Raw genomic sequence first — 18,428 nt, forward strand, 5'->3', positions numbered from 1 at the left:
AACAATACTCGTTGGTTCTTTCGGTAACAATTTGCACTTTTCAAATATAGACATAAACACTTTTTAGTATAAGCGGAAAAGCGATCGGCAATGCACGCTCGTGTGCGTGTTTCAGCTCTTCACAGGGCTCCGCGCACCGGCCAAAGGCCTCCTGCTCTTTGGGCCGCCAGGAAACGGCAAAACGATGCTGGCGAGCCGTTGAAATCATGGTTGGTGGCTGACTCAGCCCATCATCCTTCTGTGGTCAATAAAATAAATACCACTTTGTGGGGAAGTCAACAGTGGTTGTCCTATGGGCAGTTTTCTCCCCTATCATAGGAATGTGTAGTTTCCACCAGTGGCTGGCGGCTGTAAACAGGACAAGACGGTCTACCCACGCTGAGTCAGTCATCGGAGATATTTCACCCCGCTTCACTGCGGTGGTCAATTAAAGTTTAGTGAAGAGTGGGGGGCCACGGATTGGTTCAAATAACACTGGTTGTGTGTTAGCTGTGGCTGGAATCTCGGGGTGCACTGCCGTGATGGTGGATAGGGGTGCGTGGGACAGAGTGGCCGAGCAGCCTCTGTGTGCGAGTCACGATAAGAGGCTGCACTTATCTTCAAGAATGCCCACGTCAAGTTTCAAGAGGGCCCACATCTGGCAATCAGCGCCATGACGGCCTCTGCACTATCTGCGCCAGCATCTCTTTGAGATTCGGTCGATGCTGATTTGTGGTCCCACATTCTTCTCCAGCTGTTGTTATCGCGTTCACCAAGCAGGAAAGCCTCAATGGCTCAGAGGGGCCAGCTAAGTTGTTGCACTGGGCATCTGTGAAAAGAAGAGCTTCATAGCTCATCGGATTCCTCCAGTAGAAATACATCTTCTGATTCTGAGTTAGGTCACACGGGAGTTGATTTCTTTTTTTCAAATTTGGCAAATTTGAACCACGGCGCCCAGCACACAATGGCGTCACGAGACTTTTAACATCCACTGTGAAGCAGACGGCCTGTATGTGCACGCTTCATACATTATTATCAGAATCAGAATATTTATTTATACCGGAGCTATGAAGCTGTTTTTATTTTTTACAGATGTACAGGTCAGAACGTTAGAACAACAACACCAAAAAACACGATACGTGTGGAAAGTATAGCAAAGGTAAACAAATCGCTGAATAAAATCTACAAATAAAACTATCGCCTATGTTGCATTATCCCAGGTAAAGCCCACTGAGCTATAGGGCAGCCAGCCTGATGCATTCAAACCACGAAGCTACGCGCACACCGCCTCGCAGATTGAAGCTCATCCCTTTCGAAGTGCTCCTTTGTGTTTGGTCTGCTGCCCTTCCCCCCGCACCTCCGACTCGCGCGGTTGGCTACGTGCGGTGCGAAAGAAGTTCAACACTATCAGTACATACACACAAGTGGCGAACACGCTACTGCACTGGAATGTTGTGTGTATGTGTGTGTGTTGAATTTTTTACGCACCAAAGGAGCTCGTCTCCAGCGCAGGAGATCATTCTGGTTGTCCCATGCGGTTCGAGAAGACAGAGCTGGAATTTTAAATAGAACAACTTCAATTTAGCACTTTGGGCCGTCCAAATTATACATTTTCAACCTAATGTTGGGGCAAGGTAACGATTCTGTATCGGTGTAGCAGCGAATCCTGATATCATTGGGATGAAGTGTGTGTTTATAATACACAAATGTTTACAGCGTGCAGAGTTTGTACACAGTTGAACTCTGCCACCAGAGCCAATCGTGGACGTGTGAGGATGCTGCTCCCTGCCGATGCAGCATGGACATGGGGATACAGACATTGCCCAAAGCTGTGTTCCTTTAAGGATGACCCGAGTTACGGCTGATCTCCCGAAACCACACCCGCTATCACCGCCGAGTCCTTTAAGACAAGCAATGGCCGGCGTGCGCGTCACGTCCTCTTGGGTGCGACAATTCATGCCAGAAGCTGTGAAATCGCAACGTTTATGACGACATCGGCGCCTTCAGCTGAATTATTGCGTTCCGATTATTAAATTAATTGTTTTCTGCTCAGAGGGGCCGTCCATAAATCACGTCACGCACCTGGGGGGGGGGGTCAGACATTTGTGACGATGTGTGACGATGCGGGGGGGGTGAGAAATGTGACGTCACATCAAATGCGCAACTTTAAATAAATATAGACAACACGTTCTACTTAATTAAATAGACTTTTTAATACATGTTTTCTCCTACAACATCAGAGTGCAGCGCCACATTAAATACGCACTACAATGACAATAGTTTAAAGCGATTTGAAGCATATTTTATTTGGGGGGGGGGCAGAGCTTTGTGACGTCATATTTGAGGGGGGGGGGGTCTGACTTTTTGTGACGCCATGCGACGAAGGGTGGGGAGGGGGTCAAAAATCGTCCAAAATCGCGTGACGATGCTGCTCTCTTCTGGTGAAACGCAGCATGTCAACTAATAATAATGTCAACTGGGGTTGGCTGTGAGAACTTACACGAATAGCAGTAACGGTGGACTAAACACATTCGTCAATAGCGCTGCCCACAGCACATGAAGAAGGGTCATCATGCCAGTGACTTCGTCTGTTATGTGTTTTTGCAAAAAAAAAATCGATTTTAATAACCTGTAATAAGGTGGTGTTACGATAAGCGTACCGTTGGGAGAGCCACTCCTTTAAGGGACGTGACCGGTTACAGCTGAGCCACCCAAACCGGACCAATTCACTCCCTCCCAGTTCCCTTTAAGGCAGCGACTACCACGTGACTGCCCACCCTCCTCCGCCCCCCACCACGTGAGCAACCAATCAACTTTTCCCGTAATAACTCGCACAATTAAAATCCATCAAATATGACACAAAAGTATTGCGTCTCATTATACATCGCGATACAGTTCTTGGTTTAAAAAAACCCTTATCAAAAAATTTAATAAAAATAAACCAACAAAAAAATGTCACTGCAACCGACGTCACGTCCGGTTGGCCATTTCCGTTCGGCGGTTCTGCACGGACTCGGAGTCTCCATTGCCCTTCGTGCTGCGCAGAGCGAGGTAAGAGGGCGTCCTCACGGCTCCCCCTTCGCAGCCGCAACACGGCAGCAGCAGTAGCGGCGATGTTGTCGTTGTCGGTCTTAGAAGGAGACGCGGATGACGGGGCGATCATGCTGCCGTGTCCGGCCCTTGGAGAGACCTTGCGGCGCCCGGGAGAGTTGAGGGCGGAAGAGCCTGGCTTGTGTAGGCCCTTTAGGGGTCAATGATTCGGCCAAGGTGTTTAGACCTTGAACCGTTGCGACAAAACATCGCGCGTCGGTACTACGCGGGGTGTCCATTGCTATCAATTATTTTATCGTGGCGCGTTAGCTCACGATCACAAATATGTACGATAGCAAGGTCATCGGGGTAGTTCTTGGTGAGATAAATGTCGTTGAAGGAGGGCATCGCAGTGTATTGGGATGGAGAATGATACAGCCGTTGTTGGCGATACGTGTTGGTACTCCATGAAACGTTCCCCGGAATGTGTAAAAACACGATATTGGTTCTAACACGAGGCTTTCTGCTCAGGCTGGGCACTTGCCTACGGTGGAGGCTCGTCGTATTTGCCACCGCAAGTGGTACCATCCAAAGCCCCCCAATTGACTCGCGCGAGTGGTGATGGATGGACATGTCACCCAGTGGCCGGTCGCCCTGCGTCTTCTCTCCCGCCACGCAGTTTCATCTTAAGTTCTGTCTTGATTTGAAGTTTGTGTTGTGGGTTAACGCTGCGCCGGATTGTTGGGGGGGGGGGGGGGTAGCAGCACCAGCTGTGGCCTCGAGTGTTCGCGCTAAGGCCGGAGGGGACGCTCCCTGTTGGCGTAACGCACCAAGGTGACACCGCCTATGGGTGTGTTGGCTCTGCGGGCTTGTCACACAAGCGACTGACTGGCGGAGGCGGACATTGAAGATGCTTGAACGCAACGAATGACGACTAATTCGCCATCATCCCACTTGATAATCACACGGCCCATTTCCACGCGAATGTTAAACCCCGAGTTTAGCATCGGCGGTGCGCTAGTGCCCAATCCGCTGCCTCCCTACGCCGTCACCCATCACGGCCCTGCGATCTATGTCACCAAGCAGCTGCAGGCGAGCTGATTTCACAGCTCCATCTCCCCGGCGTGTGTACGAGAGGGCGTGCTCCCTCGGCTGCCGTCATGTTTTGACCACCATCGATTACAGCCACGGCGCGTGATACCCACGCGCCCCCCAACTCGTGTTAACCCGTGGCAGTGGCGTCTTCTCTACTCCACGTGTGTCGTCTTTCTGTATCTTCATGAAAGACTTCTCGCCGGCCTACGAGGTCGTATGGGTGTGGGGGACATCTGATGGTTGCGGTCATACCCAGGCATGACAGCACCCTGGTGATGTGGACGGCATACGATTAAAAACGCATCTGATTTTACGTCAAATAGAACGTTTGCCCTTGACTTTAAACTACCTTTATTCGAGTATTATTATAAACGAAGCATCATGCCCCTTCGTCAGCCCGGCGCACATGCCAGGTGTGTAGCCACGGGATATTTTGTGTGTGGTTTAGGCTTCTTTGACCTCCAGTCCCTTCAAACTTTCATAGCCACGGCACTGGTCACGCGGAGGCAGAAGAACGGCAGTCGCTCATTTGCACTTTTAACGCGGCGACCTGAGTTGAAGTGATGTCTGGACTGGTTCAGGCTGCGCCCCACTCGACACGGCATGGGGAGACTTTGATGATGATGACGAGAATGATACAGTTTAAATTACAATGGGTCGGCACAAGCTGTCCAGGGTAGACGCCTTGATAGCTAAGCTGTCCCACTTGCATATGATGTGATATTCCTGGTGTACACTTGAGGCAGAGTTCATCTATGGCGGCTCCCACTAATCTCGTATGGATGAGTTGACTAGCAATTATAAATCGACGTCTTAATTTGAACCTCATGGCGGGACCCCGGGGTCCCGAATAGACGGAAGTCAAAATCGTGATTAATTCATTTTTGGCGACCCCGTCCCACCGCGCACATAATCGCCGCTACTTACCTGGCGCAGATCATTCTGTTGTCGTGTCGTCCAAGCGCAGCGAGGACGAATGCTCAGAAGAAACAAAACTTTGAAACTTTGATTAGCGCATCATGTAAAGCTCGTGGAGAGGAATAGATTGCCATATGATTCGCCTTCAACAGACATAAAACAGACATAAAATGATGTCGCAGCGCAGTTTATGCGAGAGCTGGGAACTTATGGAACTCCAGGGTCCTGCCATGAGGTTCATTTGTAGAACCGGCTGCTTGCGCCTTGGAAGAACGCTCACGGTGGGCACGAGTTCACGTTGCGTGCCGCTGTCTGTTGCCAGTTTACCGCAGTCACCGTTCCATTATCTTCCAGTTTGGATCACGATCTTGATTACCAATGGAGGAGGCTCGTACAGTTTTATTTAATATATAATATGAATGAAGTTGTCGGTGTTCAGTGTTGAAAATGTGCGCTAACGATGCTGACCACTAAACTCCGGGCCACTTCAAGATTGCGTCGTGATCACTAACCCCGCATCATTTTCACAAAAATGTACGGTGTGTATGTTGAACTTCTTTCGCACCGTACAATCTCTTGCCTTTGGGTTTGTTTTTTATTGTTCTGCGCAGGTCCCGAGATTTACGATGGCAAGCACAATCGAAGAGAAGCTCAAGAGCTACCGCACGGCCCCCTTTGATGCCCGCTTCCCCAACAGCAATCAGACGAGGAACTGCTTCCAGAACTACCTGGGTGAGGGTGCTCGCTGAAACGTCGATATTGCGGAAGGGAAATTAGTCGGAAGTTTGTTGATCAAGGTGTAGCCTGTTGCTTGCCAGCAGAGGCGCGCAGAGTTGAGTGTAGTTTCGTTAAAATTTCGAAAAATGTACGTGGGGGAGGCTGAAAGGAAGCCATCCCATGATCATATGTCTGCTGGCAGCATGAGCCAGGCGAAGCTTGGTTGTGTACGGAGCCCTTCACGCATCTAGAACAGGATGCCACGTGTTAATCACTGAATCCTACGCAAATCCCGGTTTACTTTTTAGAAATAAATCTTCCTTATTAGAAGCATTACAAACATAATATTGGGGGGGGGGGGATGCGTGACGTCAGCAGGCACACTGCGTGATGCTGTCGCATGCGGGTGACATCACAGATGTGACGTCACCGCTCACTTGCCGTGCAATATATTATATCCATTATTGCGCCCCCCCCCCCCCAAAATACAAAAGTCTATTTTTAGACTTTTGCATTGTGTACAGTCTGGAAGCTACCCACATGCCAAATTTAACGTTTGTTGCATGTTGGGAAGTGTGCTAAACATTTCGAACAGACACACATATTCACTAATTTCCTTTTTATATATATAGACTAGCTGTACTACCCGGCTTCGCCCGGGACTTGTATCCACCACGCCCGGCCGCCTTTGTCTCCCCAGTGGCGATGTTAATACGCCACACCAGTTACTCGTTTTGAGGCTGAGTCCCTCCCTCACCACTCTCCCTCCTTCACCACTCTCCCTCCCTCACCACTCTCCCTCCCTCACCACTCTCCCTCCCTCACCACTCTCCCTCCCTCACCACTCTCCCTCCCTCACCACTCTCCCTCCCTCACCACTCTCCCTCCCTCACCACTCTCCCTCCCTCAGCACTCTCCCTCCCTCAGCACTCTCCCTCCCTCAGCACTCTCCCTCCCTCAGCACTCTCCCTCCCTCAGCACTCTCCCTCCCTCACCATTCTCCCTCCCTCACCACTCTCCCTCCCTCACCACTCTCCCTCCCTCACCACTCTCCCTCCCTCACCACTCTCCCTCCCTCACCACTCTGTAGAGGACGTGAAACTTTGATTAATTTACCTCAGAGTCGCGTGGTGGGTGTCGAGGCCTAGTACCGTGCAGAGCCTCCGGCCTCGCCTGATTTTCCCACCCGGCTGACGCTGGGTACGGGTGCCGTTCCCCCCCCCCCCCCCCGCGCTATAATAATACTGTCTAATCGCTATAATTTTATAATCGACCGACCCTATAATAGTAATTGCACACATTGTGGTGGGGGGGGGAGTGAAGAGGACGTGAAACTTTGATGAATTTACCTCAGAGTCGCGTGTTAATGCGTGCGCCTATTTTTAACGGGAATTAAAAATGGCGTCCACCCCGCCGCGAAGGCGTCGCTACCCGTTGCCAGGGGCAACCGCCGTCCAATGAAACTGCGTATGGTCCGGCGACACACAGACAGACAGATTTGCGATTTTATATATATAGATAAAACACCTAATTTTTCACAATGTGTTTCGTTCGTGATATTTTTTTGGGGGGCATTTGTCTGCCAGTGGGGGATGACGATTGCTGCTTTGAATAGTCCTAATTTGGGAATTTGTGGGTACATTTTCTACATTTGCCAAATTTGGATCCTGGCGACAGGAGATCTTGTAAAGTCTCCACTGTGTAAAGTGGACGCCGCGTATTATCGTGGTCGTTACACGCGCAGTAATCATCAGGGGTTCGCTGGATTCGAAAGGTGAACTTCTGCAACGAGTAGCGCTACCACGAGGCCACGTCACCGCCATTTATGATGGGGGGGGGGGGGGGACAGCGGTCTGCGTGCCCAGAGGCTCTGAAGGAGCGCTTGAGTGGATGATGACAGCTGTGAAAAAGAGCTTTATAGCTCGTCGGATTCTTCCAGAAGAAATACAGATTCTGTATTTTTAGCTTGAACACTCTGAATTAAAATGGCAGCGCGGCACTGAGACGCTGAGGTGGGGCGGGGGGACCCTGGGAAGAGGACGTAGCCTTGTCGCTGACCTCGCGAACCTCGCCCCTCCTGTGCCCCCCGCAGACTTCCACAGGTGCGAGAAGGCTCTGACTGCCAAGGGCTCGGACCCGCTGCCATGCGCGTGGTTCAAGCGCGTCTACACCTCGCTGTGCCCCATCGCATGGGTAAGCCGGCCGGCCCTCCTCCTGCCTACACTCCCATCTGTGTTGCGTTCGTGAGAGTCGTCCTACAGTAGCACGTTGATGGCACTCGTTTGGAGTTGGTGTAAAAAACCCTCAAGAGCCGGAATGTTCAGGAGGGTGGGGGGTGATGTCTGCTATAATAAACAAGAAAATGCGAAATAATAGTTGCGATATCAAAATGATGTTAATTATCACCAATGTTGTATGTATGTTGAATTTCTTTTGCACCATACGTAGCGAACCATGTGTTGTTTAAAGTCAAAGGCAAACGTTCTAGCACTCGCTGTACACATGTATACTTGTAGGTTTTTTCGGTGTATATCAAGTATTTTCTAAATGTTCAATGCAAAACAGGCAGAGCAGACTACAATTATAATGCTGTACTGTGGGGATTATTATTATGAGAAATGTGTTTTGTTTATTATCGATTCCAAATGGAATACGTCACTGCTTTTTTACGAAATGCTGTTAGTAGCAACAGTACTCGTGTTAACTGTGCGACACAATTGTGCCAAGCCTGGCCGCCGTGTTTCTCCACATCGATGACACCCCCCCCCCCCGCACCTCCAACGATTAGCGTGGTTGGCTATGTACTGTGCGAAAGAAGTTCAACACTCAATACAGCGTTCCCGCCGCGTGTGCCCCGTCTGTGTGACGTGCAGGTGAATAAGTGGGACGAGCAGCGGGCGGACGGAAAATTCCCGGGCCGCATCTGAGTCGCACGACGTTGCGTGACCGCTGTACAAATAATGTGACTGTCGGACATCGAAGTCCAAGTTGTTAAGGGCCTCACCCTCTCCCCGGTGGAAGTTACTGTCTGCTCGTACAGTTGTGTGTAAGATGTCTTCAAGGACCCAATAAAGATAAAATGATGAAGCTCGTTGGATTTGTCCCGATGGTTAAGTGTAGGTGAACCTAAATAGCGTGGCAATATGAGCCAAATGTTTGCATGCCATCTGCATGCATGAAGAATAATGACGCCGCATTTTCAAAGACCCATCGATGAAACAAACCGGCAGTGAATTCTTCATGGCATGAGAAGCAAGTCTTGATCTTTTTTATTGCCAATTTCTAAAGCTGAGTATTTTTCACCAGGCACCAACAACACCAACATTACATTTTAACACTTACAATAAAAAAACTAAAAAGTACGCAGAACCCATCAAACGACATCCGCACTTTTAACGCTCAGTGACATAGAACACAATGCTGTCAGGAGCGATAGACGCAGCTGTTCTGTCATGGCCAACATTCACTCGTGGCTTTTCTCCCGGATCTCCGCGTGAAATCGGCACGTATCTAACAGGCCAGCGGTGTTTGTGCATCACGTGTTGTCATTTGCGTTTGAACAACAAACAAATTATTTGGTGATGCTGCTGTGTTTGGTAGTGGTACCGCATGCCCAATGAGCAAAAAAATCCGCGCGTTCGTCAATAACACTGGCCTTAAAAGGAAAATATATAAAACTGCCGACGGCTCAGGCAATGGCTCTTAATCGGACACATTCCTGCCATTGCCAAAAGTGTCATTTACTTGTATATTATTTCCTTTTATAAGGCGACCGTGTTATTGACGAATGTGTTGAGTTAAATACGTATACATTTTATACGAATGATCTTTCCTATTTGCTGATAAATCAGCAAGCAAAGGCAGCACAGCTGGGCACCACTGGGTATTCTATTAAGACTCATTTAAGTTTGTATTTTACCAAGCAAAGCCAACTGAACTATTAGCTCTTTTTCAGAAGCGACCTGGCCACATATGATCGCTCAACGACGTGGCTTATGTGGACATGTATCGCAGCCAAATACTCTTATTAAACGCATGTTTATTCTAAATGTGGAGGGAAAACCCGGAAGATGTGGAAGAAAAAACTGGAAGACCCGGAGAAGAATCCACTCGTTCACGGGGAAAATACAGCAGGTGTCTGGGTCGGGACGGAACTCGCGACCACCTGCATCCCAGGCGAGGAAGATGACATCTCGCCATCACGGCGGGTTCACTGGAACACGAAACTCGTCGCTTTATTTCCGCCGTTAAACGGCAGCCAATCGACGGTGCAGTGGTTGTCTGGCAACAGCCTTGATCGGCAGATGTTGCGCTTATATATCGCGGCACCTTTGGCAATCCGATGTGAACCCACGCACATACTCCAGCCAAACGTTAATCTGTTGCAGCTTGGTAACACATGCAATTTACACACACCGACGTTCAAGCCTTTTTCATCTCTGATCTAAATTGCAATTGAGTAGCAGAAAATCAATTTAGCAATCTGCTATCGGAGTGATGATTTCATGATGTGGCCGTTTCCTACCAAAAAACATAGAAAGTTTTGTGGGCATGATCCTAAAATCACCGTCAGAACTCGACTGCTGGAAACCAGTCCTCGTATTCTAGAATTGCTTCGTCACTCAGAGCGGAGCTTCACAGGACTCGCTCAAAAGCGCTCTGTTTTTGTGCGCGAGAGGGTACACGGACCTGTACGCCAAGATGGCCGCCGCATTGCTGGGTGCCGCAATGCTGAAATCGTTGTGCCGCTCGCGGCTGGCATCGTGCCTCGGCGCGTGGCCTGCCGGGACCCAGGGCAGCTGCTGCTGCAGCTGCTGCAGTTGCTGATGCTGGTTGGAGTAGGGGGCGGCGGGCGGAGGAGCGAAGCGACGGGCGGGCAAAGGGGGCGGTGGCGGCGGTGGTGGCGCTGCGGGGTGCCGGAGGGAGGTGGTGGTGAGCACGCCCGGGCGGCGCGAGTCGGCGCTGAAGCCCTGGCGTAGGAGGCGCTGCCGGCAGCCGAACTCCAGCACCGTCTTGGTGTAGTTGTTGAGCGTCGTCACCGAGGCCGCCATGCATGCCGTGAAGGAGCCCCAGGCAAAGCTGGCAGCAGTGGGGTGGGTGGGAAGGGTGGAAAGAGACAAAACGGTGTCGCGCGTGCAACGATCCCACACGCACCCACCCATCCCGGTGCAATTTGGGGAACTGTCACGGTTCATTCGGGATGACGAATCAAAGAGTTGAATGTACAGTCCGTAATACCCTCACGTGCCACGTCACGTTTGTGTCATTTATAGACTTGTGGACGGACAACGCTGTTGGCAAGCGACTACTAAGACGTGCACGGTGCGTGAGCGGGTGGTTGTGGCCCCAGCCACGTCTCGCCACCTTTGCTGCTCATGTTTACACATCGCATCTGGGGGGTGGGGCCGGCAAAACTGAATCGAGCCAGCAGGTTGGTAGCGCGGCGAGCAGACACCACCGCGCCACCGGCTCCCCCCATGAACAGGCACAGCGCGAGACGCAGATGTGACGCGCGGATAGGGAGCGTGAGAGATACCAGAAGGACCAGCCATAGTCCCAGCTGTAAGGCCTCCAGTCCTCCGGGCCCAGATTCACGGTCACCTGGAACACGGTGGTGAACATCATGTGTGCCACCATCCCCAGCAGGCCTGGCGGGCACATTCAGCAGGAGCGGAGGGCGGAGAGAGGGAGGGTAGGGGGGGGGTGGGCAATGCACGGGACATGGGGTCAGGGGGGCACCGTCGTTTACCCTGGACCTTAACGCTCAAGCTCCGTCAAAATCCACTACGAGTGGCAGTCGCCGATGTTGGTGGATTCGAGCCATCGAACGAAGACGGTCGCCGCATCGCGCGGCGCTTTTCGATGCGCTTCCGCGGCCGTCTGGAACGCTCTTCCTTCCGAATATTAGAACGCCGCTGGAGCTTTGCACTTCTAAATCTAGATGGAATCCCAATTTCTTTAGAACTGCTTTGTTGTGTTTAGTTTGTTGTCTTTCCCCCGCACGGTTGGCTACGTACGGTGCGAAAGAAGTTCAACGTACATACAGGAGCGGCGCTGGCCCCGGATCTGTCTCGGTCGGCGGACCGGAATATATTTTCTTTCACCTGGCACACCGCATCCAGTATACCGCGCGCTATGGCTGCAGCTCACAGCTACGCGCTTTTACTCCAGTCTCATATGGCGACCCGAAACATAGCTGATGAGAAATCAACTTCTGCCTGCGCCGTAACGTTTCGTGTTTTGGTGTTTCCGTCTTGTTGTTATTCACGAAGTGCCCTCCCGTAGTCGCGCGCGTTATTGCGGCTCTCGAAATATTTCGTGTTTTTTTAGATTTTTTTTTTGCTTTACCGAATCCGAAGCCAATGGCTCTCCTTGTTTTACTTTTGGGATTGCCGACCCCTGGGGCTTGATCTAGAGGCGGACAGCGGCCGGCGTTGTCGTCAAAGTTCCGCACCGGATAGGACGGTGAAGACGGCCGCGAAGGCGTTGAGCTTGAGGCCCGTGACCACGTTGGCCGCGTGGGCCGCGTTGCAGCGCTCCAGACACATGAGGAGGAAGCCGACAGACAGCAGCGACACGAACAGCGTCTCCGACACCATGGACAGCATCAGCACGCCTACACTCGGAGCCGTGGACAACACACACGCGGAGAGACATCGACACACACGCACAGACACACACAGACATACACACACAGACACACACACAGACACACACAGACACACACAGACACACACACACAGACACACAGACACACACACACAGACACACACAGACACACAGACACAGACAGACACGCAGACATAGACATAGACACACACAGACATGGACACAGACATAGACACACACATACATAGACACACACACAGACATAGACACACACAGACATTGACACACACAGACATTGACACACACACAGCCATGGACACACACATAAATATACACACATACATAGACACACACAGACATGGACACACACAACACACAGACATACACACACAGAGCCATGGTGACACACTCACCAAAACACATACACAGACATGGACACACATACAGACATAGACACACACAGAGCCATGGACACACACACACACAGAGACATAGACACACAGACATACATAGACACACACAGACATGGACACACACAGACAGAGACATACACGCAGACAGGGACACACACAGAGCCATAGACACACACAGAGCCATGCACACACACGTAGAGCCATAGACACACACGTGTACATTGCATCAACACCCCTACACTCAGAGTCATGGACAACACACAGAGCTATGGACACACACACAGCCATGGACACACACGTGTACATAGCAACATCATGCCTCCACTCAGAGCCATGTACACAGACATACAGCCACGATTAATCGGTAACACGTGCACAGAGAAGCATGGACAACACCCCAGAAAAATGCCTTACTGTGCATTCAAAGTAAGCGAATGTACGCGAGAAAAAAAATATAGATTTATTTTATTTTTTTTAAATCGCATTTGTGAGCATTCACAGAACACGACCGTCACACCGCCATGCGCAAACATCCAACTCGCTGGTGGGCCGTCATATGGTCAGAGCGGACATGTGGCGAAAACTTGATTAGAAGCTTTCGTGACTGCAGGAATTACTCTTTGGTTCTTTCGGTAAAGTCACGCAAAAAATTTTTTCATAAATAAATAACGTTGACAAAAATATACATTCAATAATTATTTAACTTATTTTCTTTCTACGTGACTTTACCGAAAGAACCAAATACCATATTTGTGGCGGTCGCACATGCGTCATTGTACTTTATAATTATTATAATAAGAATCCACGCGTTCACGCATATCCACAGAGAGCACAGCGCTCAACTTACCCTTCTCCGAGGCGGGGGCCAGGTCGATGAAGGTTCGGCACTTCTCCCCTGAAAGACGCACATCGTCATCGACTCGCCCGCGTGTGATTAGCGACACACAGAGGCAGGCGTCACGCCACCTTCCCAGAGCCCTCTCTCCACACACACACAAACAACTAAGCTGTACACTCTTTAGTTTTCTCGGTAAAGTCACGTTACCGAAAAAAACAAAGACTATGAATCCTTGCAGTCACGAAAGCTTCAAATCTAGAACTAAGCTTGAACTATTTTCTTTCGTACACATCCCATAGACCACGCACGGCATTACGGGAGTGATATTTCAGCAGCATTGGTGCAACACAACGCAACAAACTCCGTCCTCTTCTTGCGCATGATGCCAGCAAAATGTTGTCTCGCGGTCCGGCGACGCAACAATCGCTCCATCTCCTCGATTCACGTCCCCCTGCCCCTTAGGACGCATTCCATTCATTGGGATTGGTCAAGGACAGATCAACTTGGGTGATGGTTCGATGGCTCGTCATCGAACAAAGACGGTCACCGCATCGCGCGGCGCTGTCACATGTGCTTTGGTGGCCGTCTGGAACGCTCTTACTTACGATGTTAAATCTCGATTGAAAACTACATTTCTTTAAAACTAACTTTTTGTGTGTGCGTGTTAGTTTGTTGTCCTTCCCCGGCACCTACGATTAGCACTTTTGGCTACGTACGGTGCGAAAGAAGTTCAACGTACGCAAACATTCATGGTCCAGGCTGGGGCCTGAATTCTACAGACAAATACCAGCAGTGCGCGGCCTGCCAGCGTCTGCCTGTGCCTACCTGTCTGCCTGTGTCTGCCTGTGTCTGCTTCTGTCTGCCTGTGTCTGCCTGTGCCTACCTGTGCCTGCCAGTGTCTGCCTGTGCCTGCCTGTGCCTACCTGTGTCTGCCTGTGTCTGTCTGTGCCTGCCTGTGCTTTTGTCTTCACGGGGTCGAAATTACGAATCGCCAAATCACCATCAGCAGGCGAGGTCACCGTTTGTAGCCTTTCCCGGGGCGCAGACCGCGAAATGCCACGGCTGTAATTGGATTGAACCCTCGTCAGGCCCTGGCCCACACGGGTGACTGCTGAATAATGTAACGGTGCACCGCGCGCGGCATCGCGTGCATCATTTGTATGTTTCCTTCGTGGCGTGCGTAATGTCGTGTATTGTTTGCTGTTGTGTAGTTTTTACGCAACGACCTTCGTCTGTTTGTTTTGCGAGAGTGCCGGGGGTCGCTGCGAATTCTGAGTCTCGAACAACACACCCCGAACGTGTGGAAAGCACGTGGCCTGCATCAGCATTTCGCGAAGAAGTACATTGTGGTAGTGTTGTCATCTCGGGTCACTATCAGTTGTAGCAACGCTGCTGCCTAACAGTCGGTCACAATTGCTCAAATTTATGTTTGGTTCAACGTTTTACCCGTGGCACACCACGGCAATGGGAGTATAAAAAATCAAGGCTACACCAGCCATGCGTGGGAGCAGCGCTGCTCAAGATAAACGGCAGAAAGAAAGAGGAAGCGAGAGAAGGAACGACCGGGCTAAGATGCCGGGAATGAGGGTGATGATGCGGGAAGGAAAGAGGAGAGAGAGGAAGGAGCAGGCAGTAGTGAACTGCACGGAGGAGCAGCGTCTGGTCACATCCCTCACCTGGCACCCCCACCTGCACCCCCCACCTGCACCCCCCACCTGCTCCCCCCACCTGCTCCCACCCTGCTCCCCCCACCTGCTCCCCCCACCTGCACCCCCCACCTGCTCCCCCCACCTGATCCCACCCTGCTCCCCCCACCTGCTCCCCCCACCTGCACCCCCCACCTGCTCCCCCCACCCTGCCAACCACCTGCTCCCACCCAGCACCCCCCACCTGCTCTCCCCACCTGCTCCCCCCACCTGCTACCACCCAGCACCCCCCACCTGCTCCCACCCTGCTCCCCCCACCTGCTCCCCTCACCTGCTCCCCCCACCTTCTCCCACCCTGCACCCCCCACCTGCTCCCCCCACCTGCTCCCCTCACCTGCTCCCACCCTGCTCCCCCCAGCTGCTCCCACCCTGCTCCCCCCACCTGCTCCCACCCTGCACCCCCCACCTGCTCCCCCCAGCTGCTCCCACCCTGCTCCCCCCACCTGCTCCCCCCACCTGCTCCCACCCTGCTCCCCCCACCTGCTCCCACCCTGCACCCCCCACCTGCTCCCACCCTGCACCCCCCACCTGCTCCCACCCTGCTCCCCCCACCTGCTCCCACCCTGCTCCCACCCTGCACCCCCCAGCTGCTCCCACCCTGCTCCCCCCACCTGCTCCCACCCTGCACCCCCACCTGCTCCCCCCAGCTGCTCCCACCCTGCTCCCCCCACCTGCTCCCACCCTGCACCCCTCACCTGCTCCCCCCACCTGCTCCCCTCACCTGCTCCCCTCACCTGCTCCCCCCACCTGCTCCCACCCTGCACCCCCCACCTGCTCCCACCCTGCACCCCCCACCTGCTCCCACCCTGCTCCCCCCACCTGCTCCCACCCTGCTCCCCTCACCTGCTCCCCCCACCTGCACCCCCCACCTGTTCCCCCCACCTGCTCCCCTCACCTGCTCCCCCCACCTGCTCCCCCAACCTGCTCCCACCCTGCTCCCCCCACCTGCTCCCCCCACCTGCACCCCCCACCTGCTCCCCCCACCTCCTCCCCCCACCTGCTCCCCCCACCTCCCCCTACCTGCTCCCACCCTGCACCCCCCACCTGCACCCCCCACCTGCTCCCACCCTGCACCTCTCACCTGCGCCCGCCACGTTCTGCTCGCACGACACCCACAGCCCCGCGTGGAAGTGGCGCAGCACGAACTTCTCGTCTCCCGCCTCCCAGGCGAGGGGCGAGTCGTGCTCCGAGCCGTTCACGCGACACCCACGCCGCTTCGCGACGTCCGTCGCAACAGCAGCTGCAGCATCAGCATCAGCCACAGCCACAGCATCAGCCACAGCCACAGCATCTCGCCTGGCCGAGTTGGTGAGCGCGGCGGCGTTGTTGGCGCTCTGCGGGTCGCAGGGCGGCCTGGGCACTCGCTGAGTGCCCTGGCACCAGTAGCTGCCGAAGAAGGCCGCGGTGCCCATCAGCAGGGCGAGCGTGTTGAGGGCGAGGGCCAGCGACGAGCGGCACCTCCTCGTGGCGCTCATGGTCGCTATCGGCTCACCACCACCACCAACCCGCCACACGCAAAAAAAATTCGTGTGTACCGAAATTCTTTCGCACCGTGCGTGGCCAACCGTGCTCATCGGAGGTGAATAAAAAATAAAATGTATTCCTCAAAGGGGCAGTCCTCGGAAACAGAGTCGGCTTCCACCGAGGCAAGACGGCGGCGTTCGAGCACCAAGCCACTTGGAGCGCGCGCGCGTTCACATCGCCACGGCGAGGAAAGTCTCTGCACGGCCACGCGGCACGCGAGTGGAGCGTGGCGCGCGTGCTGGTGGTGCTGCTGGTGGTGCTGGTGGTGGTAGTGCTGGTGGTGGTGCAGGTGGTGGTGCTGCTAGTGGTGCTGATGGTGGTGGTGCAGGTGGTGGTGCTGCTGCTGGTGGTGGTGCAAGTGGTGGTGGTGCTGCTGGTGGTGGTGGTGCTGCTGATGGTGGTGCTGGTGGTGGTGGTGCTGCTGGTGGTGCTGCTGCTGGTGGTGCTGCTGGTGGTGGTGCTGCTGCTGCTGGTGGTGCTGATGGTGGTGGTGCAGGTGGTGGTGCTGCTGCTGGTGCTGCTGGTGGTGGAGGTCCCGCGTCGCTCTCGTCACGATTCACGATTGCGCGCCGCTTTCGGCGCCTCTCGTTTCAGAGTCAACACCCCAGCCGCCGCCGCCGGGGGGGGGGTGGTTTTTTGTTCTCGCGGAAGCAACGAAGCCTCCTTGTCGGAGGACAACGTCCCCCCTCATCTCCCTCCTCCTCCGCCTGCGACTTTCCACCGGCGAAATGCCGCGACCCCCCTCGCTCGCTCGGCCCCGCCGCGGTAATTAGAGACAGAGAGAGGAGAGAGAGCCGAGGGGCCGCTGAGCGCGCCACCGTTTTGTTTTCACTGGCACAAAGACAAAGGTCTCCCGTATAGCCTTAGCGGACTTTCGAGGCAAGTGCCGTTCGCGAGTCGCACCTGTGAAGGTCGGCAACAGCACCGCGCCCGGCCGCTGTCATCTCCCCAGGTACTCATTTGAGGCTGAGTCGACCTAGGGGGGGCCCAGGACCGGTTCAGATCGTCACCGGTGTTTGGGGGGGCTTTAGCGCGATTCGGACTCGGGTCGCCAGCGCGCCCACCGCTCCCCACGCAGCTGACGCGACCCCTTCTCTCTCGCGCACGCGGAGGGAGATTTGACCGCCAGTTGTCAGAACTGAAGAGGGTGACTTTGTCAAGGGGCTCATTGCAGGGGCTGTTCCTAGTTTTTAGAATCTGTTTGCCCCCTTAGAAATCGAGCAGCTCTAAATGTCATTCACGAATGTTGCACTATTTATCTGTATTCTTTGGTTCTTTCGGTAAAGTCGCGTAGATGGAAAATAATCAAATAATAATTAAAATTAATTTTAAAAAAACACACTCACGACGTATTGATCGCAACACAAGCGGTCGTCATAAGGTCTGATGACGACCGCTTGTTTTTTATGATTATTTTTATTATCTACGTGACTTTACCGAAAAAAACCAAAGAATATGAATTCCTGCAGTCACGAAAGTTTAAAGTCAATATGTATAAATACTTACGCCGGCGTGTGCCGCCCCGGCCTTCAATGGGTTATCTCGCTCACAGCACTTGCCCCAACAGTCTGCTAAGGCTGTACGGGGATCTTTTGTCTT

At 53.1% G+C, this 18,428-nt stretch overlaps 2 protein-coding genes across 3 annotated transcripts in view; one reads left to right on the forward strand and one right to left on the reverse strand.

Moving 5' to 3' along the window:
- COX6B1 (cytochrome c oxidase subunit 6B1) overlaps nucleotides 1-8,826 on the forward strand; it is a 215,377-nt gene extending 206,551 nt beyond the window's left edge. The window contains exons 1-4 of one of the 2 annotated variants that reach the window (XM_078867239.1): nucleotides 2,955-3,030; nucleotides 5,634-5,754; nucleotides 7,832-7,932; nucleotides 8,613-8,826. In XM_078867239.1, coding sequence (XP_078723365.1) covers nucleotides 5,649-5,754; nucleotides 7,832-7,932; nucleotides 8,613-8,666 — 261 coding nt within the window. In that variant the 5' untranslated portion in view covers nucleotides 2,955-3,030; nucleotides 5,634-5,648 and the 3' untranslated portion in view covers nucleotides 8,667-8,826. Of the gene's footprint in view, nucleotides 1-2,954; nucleotides 3,031-5,631; nucleotides 5,755-7,831; nucleotides 7,933-8,612 lie in introns of those variants that run through there. The other variant, XM_078867240.1, reaches the window with a different exon arrangement.
- Nucleotides 8,827-10,361: 1,535 nt separating this feature from the next.
- Nucleotides 10,362-16,780, reverse strand: LOC144940873 (germ cell-specific gene 1-like protein). The gene is made up of 5 exons (XM_078867366.1): nucleotides 16,387-16,780; nucleotides 13,609-13,656; nucleotides 12,194-12,355; nucleotides 11,276-11,387; nucleotides 10,362-10,818 (listed from the first exon to the last, which is right to left on the reverse strand). Exons 1-5 carry the CDS (start codon nucleotides 16,778-16,780, stop codon nucleotides 10,362-10,364), a joined length of 1,173 nt encoding a protein of 390 aa, XP_078723492.1.
- Between the last annotated feature and the right edge of the window lie 1,648 nt (nucleotides 16,781-18,428).

This window comes from Lampetra fluviatilis, chromosome 23, assembly GCF_964198595.1.
Source record: "Lampetra fluviatilis chromosome 23, kcLamFluv1.1, whole genome shotgun sequence".
In the NCBI taxonomy this organism is placed as follows: domain Eukaryota; kingdom Metazoa; phylum Chordata; class Hyperoartia; order Petromyzontiformes; family Petromyzontidae; genus Lampetra; species Lampetra fluviatilis.